Source organism: Carcharhinus amblyrhynchos, chromosome 6 (assembly GCF_965287045.1).
Source record: "Carcharhinus amblyrhynchos chromosome 6, sCarAmb.v2.hapA, whole genome shotgun sequence".
NCBI lineage: Eukaryota > Metazoa > Chordata > Chondrichthyes > Carcharhiniformes > Carcharhinidae > Carcharhinus > Carcharhinus amblyrhynchos.
The window spans coordinates 124,817,586-124,839,029 of record NC_137329.1 but is presented as its reverse complement, the minus strand read 5'-3'; the positions used below and the strand labels follow the sequence as shown (position 1 = coordinate 124,839,029).

The 21,444-nt window shown below is 43.6% G+C and overlaps 1 protein-coding gene across 2 annotated transcripts; it reads right to left on the bottom strand.

Moving 5' to 3' along the window:
• Window positions 1–4,804: 4,804 nt before the first annotated feature.
• Window positions 4,805–16,527, bottom strand: LOC145344315 (cholinephosphotransferase 1-like). 2 transcript variants are annotated; one of them, XM_080191416.1, is made up of 6 exons: window positions 14,525–16,527; window positions 14,189–14,320; window positions 13,938–14,096; window positions 10,436–10,561; window positions 8,787–8,894; window positions 4,805–5,407 (listed from the first exon to the last, which is right to left on the bottom strand). In XM_080191416.1, exons 2-6 carry the CDS (start codon window positions 14,297–14,299, stop codon window positions 5,363–5,365), a joined length of 549 nt encoding a protein of 182 aa, XP_080047542.1. In that variant the 5' UTR covers window positions 14,300–14,320; window positions 14,525–16,527; the 3' UTR covers window positions 4,805–5,362. The 2 variants fall into 2 exon arrangements, with proteins under 2 accessions (XP_080047542.1, XP_080047541.1); XM_080191415.1 differs by having other exon boundaries at window positions 14,189–16,527.
• Between the last annotated feature and the right edge of the window lie 4,917 nt (window positions 16,528–21,444).

The following is a 21,444-nucleotide window of genomic DNA, read 5'->3' as shown; positions in this document are numbered from 1 at the left end:
CTTCTTGTGCTTGCTCAAATATTTTGCAGCTACATCTCAGCAACCATATCTGGTTCTGCCTTGATTTTTAAAATTCATTCACAGGATGCAGGCATTTCTGGTAAGGTCAGCATTTATTGCTTATCCCTAATGACATTTCAAAAGATGGTTGTGTTTTGTCGTCTTGAATCCCTGCAGTTTGTGTGGCAGTGATACTTCCATGGTGCTGTTAGGTAGGGAATTCGAGAGTATTGACCCAGTGATATTGGAATGATATGTTTGCACTTCAGGATAGTGTGTGACTTAGAAGGGGAGCTTCCTGGTGGTCATGTTCCCGTGCATCTACTGTACCATCAGGAACATGAGTTTGGGTGGGGCATTCTGTCAAAGAAGCTTTGGCAAAGCTGGAGTTCCCATTTGCTTTTCCAGGTACACAATGATATAGACCTTGGTGTACAGGGCACAATTTCAAAGTTTGCAGGTGCAGAACTTGGAAGAATTGAGAACTAGGAAGGTGAGACACAAAGTAAAATAAAGGGTACAACACTAAAAGGGGTGCAGGAGCAGAAGGAGTTGCATGCATGTGTGCATAAATTGTTGAAGGTGACAGGGTGCTTTGAGAGAGAAGTTAATAAAGCGCACAGGATCCTGGGATTTATTATTACGGCACTAATACAGAGTAAAAGAACAAAGAGGTTAAGTTGAATCTGTGTAAGTCACTATTCTGTTATAATATTGCATCCAATTTTGAACATCGCACTTTAGGAAGGATGTGAAGACATTGGAGAGAAAGAAAAAATATTCACATGAATCGTTCCAGAGATGGTTAATTTTGAGAATTCGACAATTTTCCTTGAAGGTTGAGATGAGATTTAATATTCAAAATCATCTGGACAAATTAGATGGGGGGAAACTGTTCCCACTTCTGAAAGAATCAAGAATGAGGGGACAAGATTTATATTAAGTAAAAATGGTGAAAGTGGTATGAGGAAAACTTCTTATATGCAGCAAGTGGTTAGGGTTTGGATGACACTGCCTGAATGTGGTGGAGACGGCTTCAATTGAAGTGTTCAAAAAGGAATTACTATTACCTGGAAAGCAAGATGAGCAGCGTTACAAGAAGGCAGCAGAATGGTACCAGATTAAATGTTCAGTCAGAACTGGTGCAAACATGATGGGCCAAATGGCCTTTTGAGCTGGAGCAATTCTGTGATACTGTTGTAGCAAATCTTGTAAATCTTCTAGGCACAGTGTGCTGGTGGCGGATAGGTACCTGTCAAGTGAGCTACTTTGCCTGAGCTAGTGTTGAACTTCTCACCTTTCATTGGCACTGCTTTAATACAGACAATTGGGTTAGGGAGTAATCCATCATACTGTGTCTTGTAGATGGTGGGCAGATATTAGGGAGTTGGAAGGTATTCCTGTAGATTATTCAACCTCTGATCCAAATAGCTCGTGAATGTCAATCCAAATTCCACCTTACATATTTTGAAAATACATATGATTACAGATATCTCCAAGGTTTTTCATCATTCCTTGAACCACTGTCCCTGTCTCAATCCACATCCAATGCCACGTCACCGTGTGTATGTTCTAGCATTTACTTTACATTGAATTGTATCCTTGTGAATTCGCCAATGCATTTTGCTATAAAAATGATTGCGTTGATGGCTCAAATGTGAGGATGTTTTATAATTATCTAGCAGTGCGTCGGTTTTAAAATTCTCGTTTCCAAAATCCTTCATGGTTCCACCCTTCCTTTTTCTCTAACCATTTCCAGCCCTACTCCCCCGATGAAACTTGCATTCTTCAATTCTGGTTTTAATCAGAATGGTTAGACTGTATTTGGAGTACTGCATCCAGTTCTGGTCGCCTTACTACCGGAAGGACGTGGAGACCCTGGGGAGACTGCAGAGGAGGTTTACCAGGATGCTACCTGGTTTGGAAGGACTGGGTTATGAGGAAAGATTTTGAAAATTGGGGCTGTTTTCCTTAGAAAGAAAAAGAATGAGGGGAGATCTAATAGAGGTGTATAAGATTATGAAGGGTATAAATAAAGTGGTAAGCTTGTTCCTAGATTGGAAACATATTACGAGGGGGCGAGGTATAATTTGGATGTTGGAGGTTTTTCACACAGAGGGTTGTGGGGGTATGGAATGCATTGCCAAGTAAGGTGGTGGGTGCAGGCACGCTGGAGTTGTTTAAGGGATACTTAGATAAGCACGTGAGTGGAATAAAGATGGAGGAATATAGGAGACTGTTTTAAATAAGGATCAAGAGCCTTGGGATGTTCCTGGGAATCAATTGATTCCTATGGACCTTCCAACATATTTTCTGGCTCACTTGTGTTACTTTTGAGCTTCTGGGGATTCCCTTTGTGCGTGTTATTGATATTTTTCTCTTTTAATCCACAGGTTCTTCGGTCCGCCTTGTTGTCCAACAAGGGGCATACACGCGGTGGGTCATGCGAGGGCTGCTCTTGGATGTTTCGAAAGTAGCCTAGTGCTTCACGTTGTTAGTGTACGCTTAAATTGGACCAGCTGATGGGCAACACGACAGCTCAGTGACTATCACTGTTTGCTATGCAGATACATGGATTTGGGCCAGTATCTGTGGGAGTTTGAGCATTCTTCCCGTGCTTGCGTGGGTTTTCTCCGGGTGCTCCGGTTTCCTCCCACACGCCAAAGATGTGCTGTTAGGCTGATTGGAGGTAATAAATTGTCCCTAAATTAGTTTTCCCTCAATGTGGAATGCCATAAGCATAGATAAGGGTCATGGGTTGAGGGGGGGGGGGGGGGAGATCTGGTAATGTTAAAATGGCAGCGTGGGCTTGTTGGGCCGAAGGGCCTGTTTCCTGGGCTTTTTTTTCTTTGAAACCTCCTGTCCCTTACCTTAAATTTATGCCCTCTGGTCACTGATCCCTCTACCAGCAAGACTGAACTTGTATTTCGTTATATTGTATAATCTTGCACACTGCAACGGCTAGAATACGCAGGGGAAAGACTCTGAACTGAATCAATACTTCTGTCCAACTTTTCCTTTGCTTTTTTTTTGCATGTCTGTATCCAATTGTTTGAATATGCCTGACTCTCCTTGTACAGAAAAGGCTTGAAATTTAACAATTAGACAAAAAACTTATTAATTAGGTAATTACTAATTTAAAATATCAGTTACTGCATTAAAAATCTTGGGATTAATGACAGTACACCAGTGTTAAAAGCTGAAAAACCATTCACTTTTGGTTTGGTCTCATTCACACTGTAGACAGAAAATCAATTGTTTGTGGCATGTAGAGAGGGGGGGGTCAGGGGAGAGCTGGTAGAAAAGCAAACTGATGCAAGAAGGGATAAGGGGAGACGGGAGAGGATATGGGGAGAGAGAGAGGGAGGAGTGGGGAGGGGTAGATGGGGGAGGAGCAAAGATTCATAAACAACTGCAAACTCTCGATTGACCAGCAGCACTGAGCGTTCTCTGTGAATGTTCAACTAACATGATAAATGGCTCTTTGTGAAATCTTGCTGAGATTGTTAAGCAAAGGTCAACTGCTAGAAGAAACACTGCTGTGGTTCATGCACATTCCACTGATGTTTACCAAGCTCCAGTATAAAATTGTACACTACTAAAACTACAGAGCACACACAGCATAGCTGAAGGTATCGAAGCAGGATTATAGGGTGAGATGAAGAGGGATTGGAGGAGACATAAACACCATGGATCCACTGGGCTGAATGGCCTGTGCTGTAAATTATGTATAATTGGGTTCTCATCACTGAGTCAATGCCTCCTTTGTGAAAATGCCGGAAGCTGGGGTGACACCGTGGTTAGCACTGCTGCCTCAAAGGCCAGGGACCTAGGCTTAATTCCTGGCTTGGGTCACTGTCTGCGTGGGTTCCCTCTGGGTGCTCCACATTCTGAAAGATGTACTGGTTAGATGCATTGACCTGAATAGGCACCCGACTGTGGTGACTAGGGAAATTTCACAGTAATTTCATCACAGTGTTAATGTAAGCCTTACTTGTGACTAATAAATAAACTTTACGCTAATGGAGTGTATGATCAAATCCCGGCTTTTACCTGTTGTAAAGTGTGCTGTCTTGCTAACAATGTCCACATCTCATACACAGATAAAAAGATAGTTTTCAAACACAGCAAGTTGTTACAATCTGGAATGACAGCCTGAAGAGGTGCTGGAAGCAAATTCAACAGTAACTTTCCAAAGGGCATTGATAAATATTTCATAGATCATAGAACCCTACAGTGCAGAAAGAGGCCCTTCAGCCCATCGAGTCTGCACTGAACACAATCCCACCCAGGCCCTACCCCCATATCCCTACATATTATACCCACTAATCCCTCAAACCTACACATCCCTGGAAATTAAGGGGCAATTTCTTAGCATAGCCAATCAACCTGACCCACACAGTCTTTGGACTGTGGGAGGAAACCAGAGCACCTGGAGAAACCCACACAGACATGAGGAGAATGTGCAAACTCCACACAGACAGTGACCTGAGCTGGGAATTGAACCCAGGATCCTGGAGCTGTGAAGCAGTAGTGCTAACCACTGTGCTACTATGCCACCTATACCATTTGACAAAGAGTAAAACATTGTGGGGATAGAGCAGGGGAAGTGAGACTAATTGGATAGCTCATTCAAAGGGCTGTAAGAGATACAATGGGCTGAATGACCTCTTACCATGGCATCTGATTCTACCACCCAAGAATTAACTTTGTTCTCTTGTTACAGAGCCCAGTGGATAGACGACAGTAGACAGAAATCTGAAACAGGACAATAGGAAATAAAAGGCAACACGGAGGATTTTATTGAATGTTGTTTACTCCAATGTATCTGAAATTTGTGTCAGGATAACATTGGCAAATTTACATTAATTCATTAATTCCATCCAGCAAATACTTAAATTACCAACTGTTCCGTAAATATTGGAACAGTCGGTAATTTTTTAAGTATTTAATTTGCAAGACTTGAAAGACCCAAAAGAAAACAATATACTCCTTTTAATTAAATTTCAGCATGATATTGAGAAGGAAACAGTTACTTTACGGAACAAAATGATGATCGCTACAGAAGAGTGACTTATACCCTGCAGCTTGATGAATCGAGAGAAAAAAATGTGGAATGTACAGAGAACAAGTCCAGTTTCAAAGTGATTCCATCGTTTCATTGTAGTTTAAAAAAATCACCAGCAATAATTTAATATAAAACCCAATTTATCCAACAAGTCATTGATTGTCATTTTCTTACAAAGATCAGAGACTCCTTCATGGTTTGCGTTTGAAAATTATAAACCCACAGGTTGTCCACTTGATAAATGTTCTCCCCTTCATGTGACACAGAGGAGATTGCGAATGTTTGCTTGTCTCTTCAGCCCATGTTTTTCTGAGGGGAGACAGGAACTGGAATGTACACCTATACAACATAATGCAGTTAATACATTGAAGTTACGATGAATTGTTGAAAGTAGTTGAACTACAGCTTTTAACAAAGCCATAACGATGTTATGTTAGTATTAAATCTGAATGGGTTTGGATTAGTTGTATTAACCAGACCACTGACTTAATGTACAGAAAGGAGGCTACATATACTTTGCCTAAACGCTGTCACAATTGACCAGACGGCATTAGCTATATTTTATTTGAAAACATATTGCAGCCACTGTCAAATATCAAAAAAAATGCAGTAAGTGACTATTAAGCAAAGTGTTTTCACGATCTCAAATTTCAGAATCAGGTCTGGGCTTAGGCCAAAGAATCACTAAATTGTGAGACAGTAAGAGAACTTAGACCTATCCAATAAAACGAGAAGCTAATTCACACAAACAAAAAGTTAACAAGTGCAGTCATTGGCAGTCTAAGCACCTTAAATAGAAGGCATTATGAAAGGAGCATGCATAGATAGAACAGCTTAAAGCAAGGCAGAAATCTGGTATAAAACGCAGCGAATTATGACCAGGAACCTGAAATCCCACCCAAAGTGAGGGCTCACTCTAACCAGTGTTAAAACACTGCCCTTAATTTAGCTGCCCTGCCAGGTGGAGGGAGTTAGACTTGGGGCTGCGGTTCTTTGTTATAGTGACAGCACTGCCAATGAACCCCAATATCACTACCTCCCCCATTAACAATAGGCTCAGTACAATCAACCTAACTAGCACGTAAACATCCTGTTGGCCGATGCCAGGGCTGAGAGTTCATGGAATCATACAGGGCAGAATGAGGCCATTCGGCCCATCAAGTGCATCAACCACAATCCTGCCCAGGCCCTATCTCCATAACCCCATGCATTTACCACAGCTAGTCCCCCTGACACTAAAGGCCAATCCAACATGGCCAATCCATCTGCACGTCTTTGGACTTTGGGAGGAAACCGGAGCACCCGGAGGAAACCCACACAGACACAGGGAGAACGTGCAATCTCCACGCTGACAGTGACCCAAACCAGGAATTGAACCCAGGTCCCTGGTGCTGAGACGCAGCAGTGTTAACTGCTGTGCCACCCCAATTGTTAGGGAAGGTTGCACAGTCTAAGCTTGTATACTTTGGAGTGTAAAAGACTGAGGGGCAATCCGATTATGGTGAATTAAGATCAAATCTCTCTGGAGGGAAGTAAGCTTAAAGCTGGGGCTGGGCTGAGAACAGACTGCCTCCTCAAACAGAGGAGTGGAAATCTGGGACTTGCTTCCTTATGAAAAGTATCAAGACTGAGGCTGGATTAAAATTTTCAAAACCGAGTCAGATATATTTGTATTGGGCAACGGAGTGCATTATGGGATAGGGAACCAAGGGGGGGAGGGGCATAACTAGAATTAAGATACAGATCAACCATGATCTCACTGGATGATGGAATAGGCTCGAGGGGCTGAATGGCCTCCTCCTGTTCCTACGTGATTCATTCCATGTACAAATATGTCACTGTATTGAAGGCACTATTGCTGTTCAAACACTGAGCCTTTCAAAAACCGTTCCATTATTCATGGACGATAGAAAGTCAACAAGACAAAGCATTTCTGTAGATTTGATTTTAGGTTTAATTGAAAAAAGTAGAAAGACATTACAAGAGACAAAAGTGTTTGCTTGGAGCAAAATTAGTTACTTTCCCACTCAAAGCAAAAAAGGAATTGCAGATATATATATAATATATATATAGATAACCTGAGGAAATTCACTTTTAACATCCAATTTTACAATTATAAAGTTTTAGCAGGTAACAGTGTGAGTGTCTAGGATAATTATGCTTTTATTTTCATTATGTGCACTCATTAATCAACTACTTAGCTTGTCTTAGTGCTAGACAACAGTACGTACCAGCAACCTAAATTATTACAGCTAACACTAACAGTAAGAAAATTTGGCAGCTTACCCGATTAGTGAACAGATAGTTTCCATTGCTTAAAAAAGCCACATTCAAGCTTTCTGGCATCGCAATTGAGATCAGCATTTATTGCCCATCCCCAATGGCCCTTGAGAAGATGGCACTGAACCGTTGCAGTCCATGTGGTGTAGGTACACCCACAGTGCAGTTAGGGAGAGGATGGGGGAGGAGTTTCAGGATTCTGACCCAGTGATCACGAAAAGCATGATTATACGGTGGAAACTTTCTGTCTGTCTCAAGACATCAAACACCACCGACTGTTTCAACTACAGTGGAATTTACCTGCTTAAATTCTTGAAAACTCTGGCTATAAAATGTGCCTTCAAACCTTTCTCTGTTCTCCAGGGACCCACCTCCCCCACACCCCATGTTAACTTGAACAAGTAGCAATGGAAAAATCAGGCAGTTGAAGTTGAAGCTCTAATCGGCAAGCATCGCGGGTATTTGCATTGTCAGTTTAAACATATTGCACAGTACAAGACTTGAGGTTAAAATTGTATTACAAAATAGTGTAAAAAAAAGTTATTTCTTTCGACTTTGAGAAGCTGGAGTACTCGGGTGCAATTTTTACTTCATCAAAGTTTGCCCATTTCTCTAAAGCTGCCTTTCAGAACAACATCATTATATGGATGGAGAGCTACGCGATGGTAGCTTACACTGATTCAAACACAGGAATTTGCCCATCAGGAGGAGGAAATTCATTAAATACAACTCACTGCCACCAGCACTCGGCTGCGTATGTCCATGAATACCCACTTTTCTAGCCACAGCCAATGTTGTCTCACTGCTGTTGCCCTGTGCAGTTCTAAGGAAGAAACCTATCCTTTTTGATAGTAAGTTACCGGCAGGATAAATGGAATGTTGATTCTCCCAATTCCACTGTCCCCTCTTGCATGGTAACTGCAAGGCAACTAAGGAACATTCTGAACCATCCCCCCTCTCCTCCCACCAGCCTCTCCAATAACACATGGGTATTCAATGTTCACTCACTCTGCACATCCCTGTCAGTCACTCTGTGCTAAATGGTACAGTCACTGAGGCCGTACCAGCACCTGGGTGTATTCCAGAACATTCTTACACGGTGGGTTTAGACATCTGGATCCTGGCTGCTGGACCAATGAAGATGAATGGTGGAGGTTGAAATGATTTTGATCTTTTAAGAAGGTTTGGAGCTAGAATCTTGTACATGCAGATTTGACAATAACACCGTGTGACAAATGAACACAGATTCTACTCAATCTTTAAGAAATCATAATTAGATGATTTTAGTAATAATTACAGGTTCTGCTAGATTGATAAGGTCGGGTTGGCTTTGTGATTGAGCAGAATTTCTGACTAACAGGTCAGATTGACTTGTGTGCTCCCTCTCCATCTCTTCCTCCTCCTTTTGGGCAAATTGTCAGTCATGGTGGTTGTGAACCTGGTCAGGTGCTTGATACGGAATCCGGAAGACCTCGATCTGCAAGTGTGACGCGATCTGAATGCAGACGGCAGTGCAGTAAACCAGCAAATCACACAGGGAGAATATCTGAAAAGAAGCAAAACAGGGCTCAGATCTCTCATCCCATCACCCAAAAACAACTGACATGAGCAAAAACAGAAAATCTCAGCAGGTCGCCCTGCGTCTGTGGAGAGAGAATAGAGCCAATGCTTCAAGTCTAGATGACCCTTCGTCTGTGTGGGTTTCCTCCAGCAATCCGGTTTCTTCCCACAAAGCAAAGGCAAGTTTATTCGTTAGTCACAAGGAGTCTTATATTAAATTGCACCTTTGGTTTTAAAGGCATTCATTAGAGAACCACAAAAACTTACTAATTTTCTTTATTTGGCTGCACGATAGGTGGAAATCAATGACTTTAAAAAAAAACAAATGATTTGATTGTAGGAGAGAGCCCTTGCTCAAAATTATGAAAATGGTTTGTAGAGACGAAGCTTGAGTGTGGAAAATTGGAGGTGATTAAGATCAGTGAAGAACTGGGTAGATAAAAAGAAACCAATTCTCTGGCTGCTGAGAATTCAGAACAAGGGACTGAACCTGGAAACTAGAGTTAGGCCATCCAGGGAGAGATTGGGAAGCATTTCCTCACACAAAGGAGAGCGGAGATCTGGAACACTCCCTCCAAAAAAACTGTGGAGACTGAGGGGTAAGATAGCTTGAGGGGTCAAATGGCCTAAATCCTGCTTTTATTTCTAAACATTTGAAAACTGAGATTGATCAATGGCGGGAAATGGAATCAGGGAAATGGAGTTCAGATAGAAATCCAGCAAAACATAAATGAATTATAGAACAGGTTCAAGGGGTTGAATGGCCTTCTTGCCATCCTAAAATAGTCCAAAATCTAAAGTGAACTGTTACAGAACATCAAATAGTGAAAACGAGATAGAGAGCCAACTTAGAAAGAGTTGGAAAACCAGCATATCGGGGGATGGTCCAGACCGGTACCTTTCTGTTTCGGAATCTGGGCTGTACTGATACAGTAGGAAGTCTCACAACACCAGGTTAAAGTCCGACAGGTTCATTTGGAATCATGAGCTCTCAGAGCGCTGCTCCTTCGTCCCCTGATGAAGGGGCAGCACTCCGAAAGCTCGTGATACCAAATAAGTCAGTTGGACTTTAACCTGGTGTTGTGAGACTTCTTACTGTGCCCACTCCCGTCCAACGCCGGCATCTCCACATTCTGTACTGATATAAGGTTCTAAAAGGGAACAAGGTGATCCGAGTTTCAATACTCATCAATTCTGAGCCCCAGTTATTTCCAATTCCGGTGGGAAACGGGAGATGGAATGGACATGGTATTTCACAGCTAGGTTTGAGGTACCTGGTGTTGAAACACACAATGAACAACATCTGTTCCACCCCCTCTTCTATATAATCAGTTTTTGTTCTCTTTAATTCTGAAGAAGGGTCACGCGTGGACTCAGAACATCAGCTCTGTTTTCTTTCTGATTGATGCTGAGATATTCCAGCTTTCTCTGTTTCTGATTCAGATTCCAGCATGCACAGTATTTTGCTATTTTATTGCTTTTTGTCTAAATCTGCATCCTTTAAGGAAATCAATGTAATGCACTTACCATAGCTGCCCATAGTACAAAGTACTCGTTAATAAAACTATTAAAGTATTGGTTCAGGAACAGCAGCCCAGGCCCAATGAATGCTGTGTCTTGTAGTTTCATCTTACTTTTGGTCATGTGTGCCACCTACAAAAACAAAACATCTTTCTCTAATAATGATAACGGAGATAACAATATACATGGAGTGACATCAGATCAGTATTTGATAAACTTGCATGATGCTGGAAAGGAGACTATTCGACTTTGGAGAATAGCCAATGTTGTTCCTTTGTTTAAGAAAGTTAGCAAGAGTAATCCAGATAGTTACAGGCCGGTGAGCGTTACATCAGTGGTAAGGAAATTATTGCAGAGGATTCTTTGAGACAGGATTTAGTCCCACTTGGAAATAAGTAGCCATATTAGTGAGAAGCAACATGGTTTTGTGAAGGGGAGGTCGTGACTCACGAACCTGATCAAGTTTTTCCAGGAAGTGACGAAGATGATTGATGAGGGTAGGGCAGTGGATGTTGTTTACATGGACTTCAATAAGGCCTTTGACAAGGTCCTTCATGGCAGACTGGTGCAGAAGATGAAGTCGCACGGGATCAGAGGTGAGCTGGCAAGGTGGATACAAAACTGGCTCGGTCAAAGAAGACAGAGGGTAGCAGTGGAAGGATGCGTTCCTGAATGGAGAGCTGTGACAAATGGTGATCAGTGCTGAGATCTTTGCTGTTTGTAATATAGTATATATATATATATAAATGATTTGGAGGAAAACGTAACTGGTTTGATTAGTAAGTTTGCGGACAACACAAAGGTTGGTGGATTTGTGGATGGCGATGAGGACCATCAGAGGATACAGCAGGATATAGATCAGTTGGAGATTTGGGGGAGAGATGGCAGATGGAATTTAATCCAGACAAATGTGAGGTAATGCATTTTGGAAGGTCTAATACAAATAGGAAATATACAGTAAATGGCAGAACCCTTAAGAGTATTGATAGGCAGAGGGATCTGAGTGTACAGATACGCAGGTCACTGAAAGTGGCAATGCAGGTGGAGAAGGTATTCAAGAAGGCATACAGCATGCTTGCCTTCATTAGCAAGGGCACTGAGTTTAAAAATTAGTCATGTTGCAGCTTTATAGAACCTTAGTTAGGCCACACTTGGAATATAGTGTTCAATTCTGGTCACCACACTACTAGAAGGATGTGGAGGCTTTGGAGAGGGTACAGAAAAGATTTACCAGGATGTTGCCTGGTATGGAGGGCATTAGATATGAGGAAAGATTGGAGAAACTTGGTTTATTCTCACTGGAACATCGGAGATTGAGGGGGAGACCTGATAGAAGTCTATAAAATTATGAGACGTATGGACAGAGTGGATAGTCAGGAGCTTTTTCCCAGGGTGGAAGAGTCAATTACTGGGGGGCACAGGTTTAAGGTGCGAGGGGCAAGGTTTAAAGGCAGATTTTATACACTGAGAGTTGTAAACACTGGAACTTGTTGCTGTGGGAGGTAGTGGATGCAGATACTGTAGTGACTTTTAAGGGGCATCTTGACAAATTCGCGAATAGGATGGGAATAGAGGGATATGATCCCCAGAAGGTTAGGGGGTTTTAGTTCAGTTGGGCAGCATGGTTAGTGCAGGCTTGGAAGCCTGTTCCTGTGCTATAATTTTCTTTGTTCTTTGATTAAGACGTGCCAACTCAATTGGTTCCACTCCTCCCAGCTCTTTGTCAATCGCTATACTATTTTTTTCCTCTCTCATCCATTCAAGTGTTTACTAAGAGTGAGATAAATCCATCAGGCCCCCACGCTGTCCGAATCCATGTTTCATTATTTTACCCTGGAGACTCCCTTTTAATCTCCTGCTTCAGGTAACAGAAACCCTTTCCATATTGTTTGTGAATAAAGCAATTGAGAAGTGTTAGTATCTCTCCGATCCTTCAGCTATTTAAGAAACTATTCCTTCTGCCTCGGAATGTTCAGGTTGAGGGAGCACAATCTAAAAATCCAAGCCAGAGCTTATGGATGTAAAATTAGGGAGCTGTCCTTCACAGGAGGACGCAGACAGCAATTTGGAATGCTCGTATCCAAACGCAACTTGATGCTTAAATCATTTGTGAATTTTAAATGAAGATTGGTAGGTTTTTGTGAGCCAAAGGTTATTAAGGGATATGGAATTCTGGTTCAGAACAGTCACAATCTCACTGACTGGTTGAGTGGCTGAATGGTGCTCCCATGTTCCCAACAGATAGGGAGCTGCTTTCTTTGTTCATTGGCACCAAATGATCCTCAGAAGCAGCTCCCTTCTCTGGGGAGTTTGTTGCGCTCCAATTGAACCAGGCAGATGTTGTCTTCCTGGATGGAGTTTGCAGCAGCTGACACTGGGGTGTTAATTAGGACTTATGTTACGCACAAACAAACAACAAAAAAACAAACCCGCTGTAACGCGGCAGATGTATGACTCAAATAATCCCACATGAGGCAGCGCCCGTTAAACATGGCTAAGCAGCTGCTCCCCGTGCCTCTGGTAAACTGAGAATGTCATCACCAAGTAGTGTCAGTGTAGAATTGGACAGCACAGGAGGAGATCACTCAACACATTCCACTAGCTCTTTGAAAGACCCACCCGCACCGCTCCCCTCACCCTCCCCACTGCTCATTTTTCTTTTTCCAGTTTTTATCCAATTGCCCTTTTGAAAGTTTCTGTTTAATTACTTTCCACTGCGCTTTCGGGCAGCACATTCCAGATCACAACAACTCACTGTGCTAAAAAGAAATCTCATCTCGTCCCCTGGTTCTTTTGCCAAAAAGCTGGATGAGAACACAATCGGAACAGTGTCAATTCTGCTCTGCATATGTGGGAGAGTTAGTGTTTCAAAAATTAATGGGTGCACCAGCCTTTGAGTGAGGTTGGCTGATTAGATGGTGAGGTTTTATTTTCCTGTTTTATTCATTCACAGGATATGGGTGTTGCTGGCTAGGCCAGTACTCATTGCCCATCCCTAATTACCGTCGGGAAGGTGGGAGGAGCTGGTTTTTCGAATCGCTGCAGTCCACGTGGTGCAGGCACACCCACAGTACCGTTAGGGAAATAGTTCCAGGATTTTGACCCAGTGACACTGAAGGGACAATGTTACAGTCGGGAGTTTGGAGGGGAGCTTGCAGGTGGTGGTGTTCCCTTGCATCTGCTGACCTTCTCCTTCCTGATGGTTGAGGTTGGGAGTTAGGAAGGTGCTGCCTAAGGAGCCTTGCAGTGCATTCTGTAGATGGTACACACTGCAGTCACTGTGGCAGAGGGAATGAACGTTTGTGAATGGGGTGTTTTGTCCTGGATGGTGGACAGGCTCTGGGGAGTCAGAAGGTGAGTTACTTGCCACAGAATTCCCAGACTCTGTCCTGCTCTTGTGACCACAGTATTCATATGGCTGGTTCCAGCATGGAGTTAAATAGCTGTTCAAAGTTGAAAGAAAGCAGGCAGCAAATAGAAACTTATGCTTTGATTGAAATTCACATACCACTAACTTGTTTGTGATTTTTGAAGCTACGCATCCAAACATTAAAACATAGAGGCAAGGGTGATCTTCAAATAGGCGTGTGGTGGACTTTTTGTAGATCATTACAGCCATTATAATGACCAGGCCAATGTGCAAAGAGGGCGACAGAACACTGGTACCCTAGAAAATAAAGAAGAATTCAATACTCAACATCAACAGCTAGAGGCTGGTTGGTGCAGAAAATGTGTTATCATTGATTTCGCTCTCCTTACCGCTATTGTAGAACCATTTTTGCCCGTCCCACCAGAAAAGATGACCCGGAAATAATTGGTGCAGGAATAGATGGCTCCTGCTATTATTCCAAACACAGGCAAAATCTTCATTCTCAGTCCTACTATTGGAATCTGGATTGGGAGAAAGAATAAACAGAAGCTGTTTCTGACGTCAACTGTGAAATCTGTTTTGAACGCGCTAAGCAACACAGCCAGTGTGGGATTAATAACTCAGGCATTGTTAATGCAGAACACAAAAAACTCCAAACGGCTTTACATTCTGAAGCTCTCTCACTCAGCATCATTACAATATGAGTTTAGGAAGAGTTTTTTTACCTTTCTTTATCCATTCCGTGTAAAGTTTAACGGGAATTTCCAGAGGCAGCAGAACACAACAACAACAAAAAAATAAGCAACACAAAGTTTGCGTCAATATCACATTGGAAAGCACACATCAGTGAAATTCATTGCAAAGGGCCCTGAGACATTTGTAAACTAATAGCTTGTAACACAATGCAGCCAATACCTGCTGGGCTGAAATCTCATTTTTAAACTGATAATAAAGCTTCACTTCAGTTAAGATGAAGGAAAAGCAAATTACCAGCCTTACTTTCCAAATTAAAGTGGCCTCAAGTCACTGCTGGAGGGGGGACAGAAGTAAGAAAGATTACAAATGTGATTGCTGTGTACAGGACAGGTGAGCTGGACCAAAAGATTTGATATGATTTACTGTCACATGTATTAGCACACAGTGAAAAGTATTGTTTCTTGCACACTATACAGAGCATACGATTCATAGAGAAGGAAAGGAGAGTGCAGAATGTAGTGTTACAGTTATAGCTAGGGTGTAGAGAAAAATCATCTTAATGCAAGGTAGGTCCATTCAGAAGTCAGACAGCAGCAGGGAAGAAGCTGTTCTTGCGTTCGTGACCTTCATTCCAATGGAAGAAGGTAGAAGAGAGAATGTCTGAGGTGCGTGGGGTCCTTGATTATGCTGGCTGCTTGGCCGAGGCAGCAGGAAGTGTAGACAGAGTCAATGGATGGGAGGCTGGGTTTGCGTGATGGATTGGGCTACATTCATGACCTTTTGTAGTTCCTTGTGGTCTTGGGCAGAGTAGGAGCCATATCAAGCTGTGATACATTCAGAAAGAATGCTTTCTATAGCATCTATAAAAGTTGGTGAGAATCGTAGCTGACATCAAATTTCCTTAGTCTTCTGAGAAAGTACGAGGCGTTAGTGGGCTTAACATGGAGTTAACGTGGAGGGACCAGGACAGGTTGTTGGTGATCTGAACACATAAAAACTTGATGCTCTCTACCATTTTTACTTAGTCCTGGCTCATTTTTGTGCTATACTTTCTACACGTAAACCCCAACTGTGAACACTGTCTACTCTCACTCAGCAGAGGCAGTGAGAAAACAGGAATTCTAGCATCATCAGCACAGGAACAGGTGGTTAGACAGTGACTGAACAGTAATGAGGTTTCTGCTGTGGCCAACTTCGTTACACACCCATGGGGAAGGCTGCTTAAAAATAATATACACAGACCAACAACTTCTTTCCCTGTCTCAGATAATCTGTACTCCTTCCAGATACAAGAGAAATGGGTTCTTACAGATCACTCATAATCCTGTAATTGAGACAAAGTAGAATTCAAAACCTTTTAATAGAAGAGAAACTGGCCGTCCAGCCCAACTAACCTTAGCCTGTGAACTCCCATTCTGCTTTAATAGAGGAAGAGAAACAAGAAATGTGGTTTGGGAGGAACTTGTATTTATAAAGAGCTGGTTAACATCTCTCAAAGTCTCCCAAACACTTCATGAATTACTTTGAAGAGTGGCTGACTGTATACAGCAACAACCTTAAACATGTTCCAATGTGCTTCACAGTTGTGCTACCAAGCAAAATCTAACACTGAGTCAAATAAAGAGATGCCAGGGCTGAAACCCCGTTAAAGGGATAGATTTCAAACAAACCTGGTGGAAATATAATGGTGCAGCAAGATCCCACAAACAACAACGCAACAAAGGGTGTTGCTGGAGGGAAGGGTGTTGGCCAAGACCTCTCGTTTCCAGCACAAACACATCTGAAGATGAATAATATACCTCGTATTGACCCAGGCAATGGGTAAATGACAGGTATCGTGTGTTTTCCCCCACCCATTGATTGCTTGTTTGATCAATATGCTGGAGGGTGAGAGGTGTTTGACAACAAGGCATTGATTTAATATCCAGTAGAATGTTTACAAAGCCAAGATACACAATCTCATCAAATCTCATTAATTTGAGAGATTTTAAACACTCAATTCCAATGGAGAATATTAATAACCCACCCAGCCTGAAGCGGCGCTCCGGTTTCCTCCCACACCCCAAAGATGTGCTCTTAGGCTGATTGGTTTTACCAAATTGACACTATTCTCCCCTGAATCTGGCTAAGTTAGGGGTTCCATTCGTAGACACGCAGGGTAGAATAGGTGTAGGATGATGCGGCGGCGCGGGCTCGTTGGGTCGAAGGGCCTGTTTCCCGTGCTGGGTTGTTCTTTGTTCTTTTTGGACACGACAATAATTTCAGCCTACCTGTACAGAAATGATTAGAAAGCCCCTTCATACACAGAAAAATAATGACTCTTCCCACATCACATGGCAACCAATGTGACTCGGACAATGAATGGGAAAGAGAGTTTTGGACTCCTGCCCCAGTGCAGACAAGTCTCGACTGACACTGATTCAGCAGGTGGAGAGGACTGGGGGAAGGAGGGGAGAAACTGATATATTTCTGCAGTTTAATCCAGATGGGAGTGATTGGATTCACGTAGGAGCGAAACTGAACTACCCAAAGTGGATCTGCACTGTTGCTGCCGGCTCTGGAGCACCTCAGGTGAACCATACATGCCAAGAAGGTATAATGGCAATGCAAAATTGGGAGAATGGAACGGATGGGAGCGGGGCAGGGCCAATGGGAGAACATAAACAGCAAGTGTGGACAGATCTTGGTATTACAGTATTCCGACATAGCACTCATAGAATGATACAGCGCAGAAGAGGCCTTTCAGCCCATTGAGTCTGCATCGACACCTCACATCGAGCCCTGCATAGCTCAGATTTAAACTCTCCCTCCAGTGATGCCTACAGGCCTGCAGTAAAATTACAATCTCAATGATTGTGCACAACCAATCAGAAATGAGGGGTGGGTGTGGGTGTGGGTGGGGTACGGAACGTGTACCGTGACAGTACCCTCCCTGTCCTTCCTGAAGCATCTGAATCCCGGCACCTGAAGTACCCAGTCCTGTCCCTGAGACATCCAAGTCTCTGTAATGGCCGCCACATCACATTCCCAAGCAGCAATCCACGCCCTCAGCTCATCTACTTTGTTCACTACACTCCTGGCGTTAAAATAGACACACCTCAGACCCTCGGTCTGGGCACTTCCCTTCTCCATTACCCATCTAACCTCCCTCTCATACTGTCTACAGTCCTTCCCTACCTGGGAGCTAACCTCCTCGCTCTCAGTCTCCTCATCTCTATTCCCCCCCCGCCAACCTTTCTAGTTTAAAGCCCGCCCAGTAGCCCTAGCCAATCTTCCCGCCAAGATATTGGTCCCCCTGGGATTCAAGCGCCACCCGTCTTTTCTGTACAGGTCACACCTGCCCCTAAAGAGGTCCCAATGATCCAGGAACCGGAATCCCTGCCCCCTGCTCCAGTCCCTCAGCCACGCATTCACCCTCCACCTCATTCCATTTCTGCTCTCACTCTTCTGCGGTGCAGGCAGCAATGCTAAGATTACTACCTTCGAGTTCCTCTTTCTCAGCTGTCTAATTCCCTATAATCCCTTTTCATGACCCCTTCTCTCTTCCTGCCTATGTCAGTGGTACCTATGTGAACCACAACCTCCGGCTCCTCATCCTCCCCTTTCAGGATCTCTGGGAAGCGTCCAGAGACATCCCGGATCCCAGCTCCAGGGAGGCAAACCACCATCTGCGACTCCCGTCTGCGTCCGCAAATACGCCTGTCTGATCCCCTCACTATGGAGTCCCCTATTAACACTGCCTTGCTGCTCCTTTTCTTACTTCTTTGAAGTACTGGGTCAGGCTCAACTCCAGAGACCTGGCCACTGCTTCCTCCACCAGGTGAGCTGTCCCCCCCAGCAGTACTGAGACAGGAGTACTTATTTTGAAGGGGGACATCCACCAGCGTGCTCTCCATCACATGAGCTTTCCCCTTCCTAACCATTACCCACTTGTCTTCTTCCCGTTGCCCTGGTGTGACCACTTGCCGGTAGCTCCTGTCAGTTACCTCCTCATTCTCTCTAATGAGACGAAGGTCCTCGAGCTGCAGTTCCAGTTCCTTAACCTGGTTCCTTAGGGACTGCAGCTCCACACACCGAGCACAGATATGGATGTCTGGGAGACCAGGAGCCTCCAGGACCTCCCACCTATTGCATTGGCAACAACATACTGGCCTCACACTCATACTTGCCCTTTTTAGAAATACAGAGAAAAAAGTAATAAAAATGTATAAACTTACCTTGCCTCACCCTTTTTGCTTAGGCCCTGTGAGTCAAAGCCCTTCCAGCTCTCACAAAAAAAACAAAAACAGAGTTAATGTTTCAAGTCTGGATGATTCTTCTTGAATCCATTTGTCAATGTTCTCTTGATTTTTTTTTTGGACTTCTGTATATTTGAAGTTACAATGTTCCCCACACCATTACATAGCTCATTCAAGATATGAACTCCTTTTGTGTATATTTCATAGTTGTGAATTCAATGAAATCTTGACCACTTCTGAAATAAAAAGCAGGAAATGTTGCATGCACTCAGCATGACTGGCAGCAGCTATGGAGTAGAAAATAAAGTTAGTGTTTCAGATTAGTAGCCTTTTGTCAGAACTGGGCATCAGTTAAGAAGGATAGGCCTTGGAGGGAGAGCAGGTAGATTTACCTGATTAATAGATAGATGAGTCGCCGGGACCAGATGGGATGTACCCCAGGATACTGTGGGAGGCGAGGGAAGTGATTGCAGAGCCCCTGGCGATGATCTTTGCGTCGTCAATGGAGACGGGAGAGGTTCCGGAAGATTGGAGGATTGCGGATATAGTTCCTATTTTCAAGAAAGGGAACAGAGATAACCCGGGAAATTACCGACCGGTGAGTCTGACCTCAGTGGTTGGTAAGCTGATGGAGAGGCTTCTGAGGGACAAGATTTACGAGCATTTGGAGAGGTTTGACATGATCAGAAATAGTCAGCACGGTTTTGTCGAGGGCAGGTCGTGCCTCACGAGCCTAGTTGAGTTCTTCGAAAATGTGACTGAACACATTGACGAAGGAAGTGCAGTGGACGTGGTGTACATGGACTTCAGCAAGGCGTTTGATAAGGTCCCCCATGCAAGACTTCTTGAGAAGGTGAGAGGGCATGGGATCCAAGGGGCTTTGGCCTTGTGGATCCAGAACTGGCTTGCCTGCAGAAGGCAGAGAGTGGTTGTGGATGGGTCTTTTTCGGCATGGAGGTCAGTCACCAGTGGAGTGCCCCAGGGATCTGTTCTAGGACCCTTGCTGTTTGTCATTTTCATAAATGATCTAGATGAGGAAGTGGAGGGATGGGTAAGTAAGTTCGCTGATGACACGAAGGTCGGTGGTGTTGTGGATGGTCTGGAAGGATGTCAAAAGTTGCAGCAGGACATAAATAGGATGCAGGACTGGGCGGAGAAGTGGCGGATGGACTTCAACGCGGATAAATGTGTAGTCGTCCATTTTGGCAGAACCAGTGGGATGAACGAGTACACTATCAAGGGCAAGAGTCTTAGTAGTGTTGAAAAGCAGAAGGATCTTGGGGTCCGGGTCCACAGGACTCTTAAATCGGCCTCGCAGGTGGAAGATGTGGTCAAGAAGGCGTATGGTGCACTGGCCTTCATTAATCGAGGGATTGAGTTTAGGAATCGGGAGGTAATGCTGCAACTTTATAAGACCCTTGTCAGGCCTCATTTGGAGTACTGTGCACTGTTCTGGTCACCTCACTATAGGGAGGACGTAGAAGCTATTGAAAGGGTACAGAGGAGATTTACAAGGATGTTGCCTGGACTGGGAGGCATGCCTTATGAAGTTAGGTTGAGGGAGCTGGGACTCTTTTCCCTGGAGAGACGAAGGTTGAGAGGCGACCTGATAGAAGTTTATAAAATGTTGAGAGGAATAGATAGGGTGGATTCTCAGAGGCTATTTCCCCGGGTTGAAATGGTCGCTACGAGAGGACACAGATTGAAGGTGCGGGGAGGCAAGTACAGAAGTGATGTTAGGGGTAAGTTTTTCACTCAAAGGGTGGTGAGTGAATGGAATTGGCTGCCGTCAGTGGTGGTGGAGGCGAACTCGCTGGGGTCTTTTAAAAGACTTCTGGATGAGTATATGGAATTTAATGGGATTGGGGGTTATAGATTGGTAGGTGTTGATGTGATCGGCGCAACTCGTGGGCCGAAGGGCCTGTTTGTGCTGTAGTGTTCTATGTTCTAATACTGGACTCCATGTCACAGTATGAGGAGAGGTTACACAAACTGGTTGTATACCATAGAATTTAGATAGTTACAGTTTTCTTGATCAAAGGTTTCAAGATTTTAAGGGGAATGGATAAAGTAGATTGAGAGAAACTAGTTCTGCTCGCTTAGAGCCTAGGATAAGGAGGCACAGTCAAAAAAATACAGCAAGACTTTTCAGGAATAAAGTTAGGAAGTGCTTTTTATACAAAGAGTGGTAGAAGTTTGGATATCTTGTTGAAAAGTTTATTTATTAGTGCCACAAATAGGCTTACGTTAACACTACGATGAAGTTACTGTGAAAATTCCCTTGTTGCTACACTCCGGTGCTTGTTCGGGCACACTGAAGGAGAATTAGCATGGCCAATGCCTAACCAGCGTGTCGCTTTGACTGTGGGAGGAAACTGGAGCACCTGGAGGAGCAGATGCTAGAAGAATTGTTAATTTGAAAACTTGAGAGAATTTTTTTTAGCCAAAACTATCAAAGGATGTGGGACAAGAGCAGGGCTGTGAAGCTAGGTGACAGATCTGCTATGATCTCTTTGAATGGTGGTGGAATGGACTGAAGATGAAGTAGCCTCCTGTTCTTAAGTTCCTATGTTAGGGTACAGAAGGATTTCATTTTCTAAAAAAATCTTTCATGGGATGCAGGTGTTGCTGGTGAGACCAGAATTCATTGCCCTTTCCAGATTACCCTTAAAAAGGTGGTGGTGTGCTGTCTTCTTGAGTCGTCCATGTAG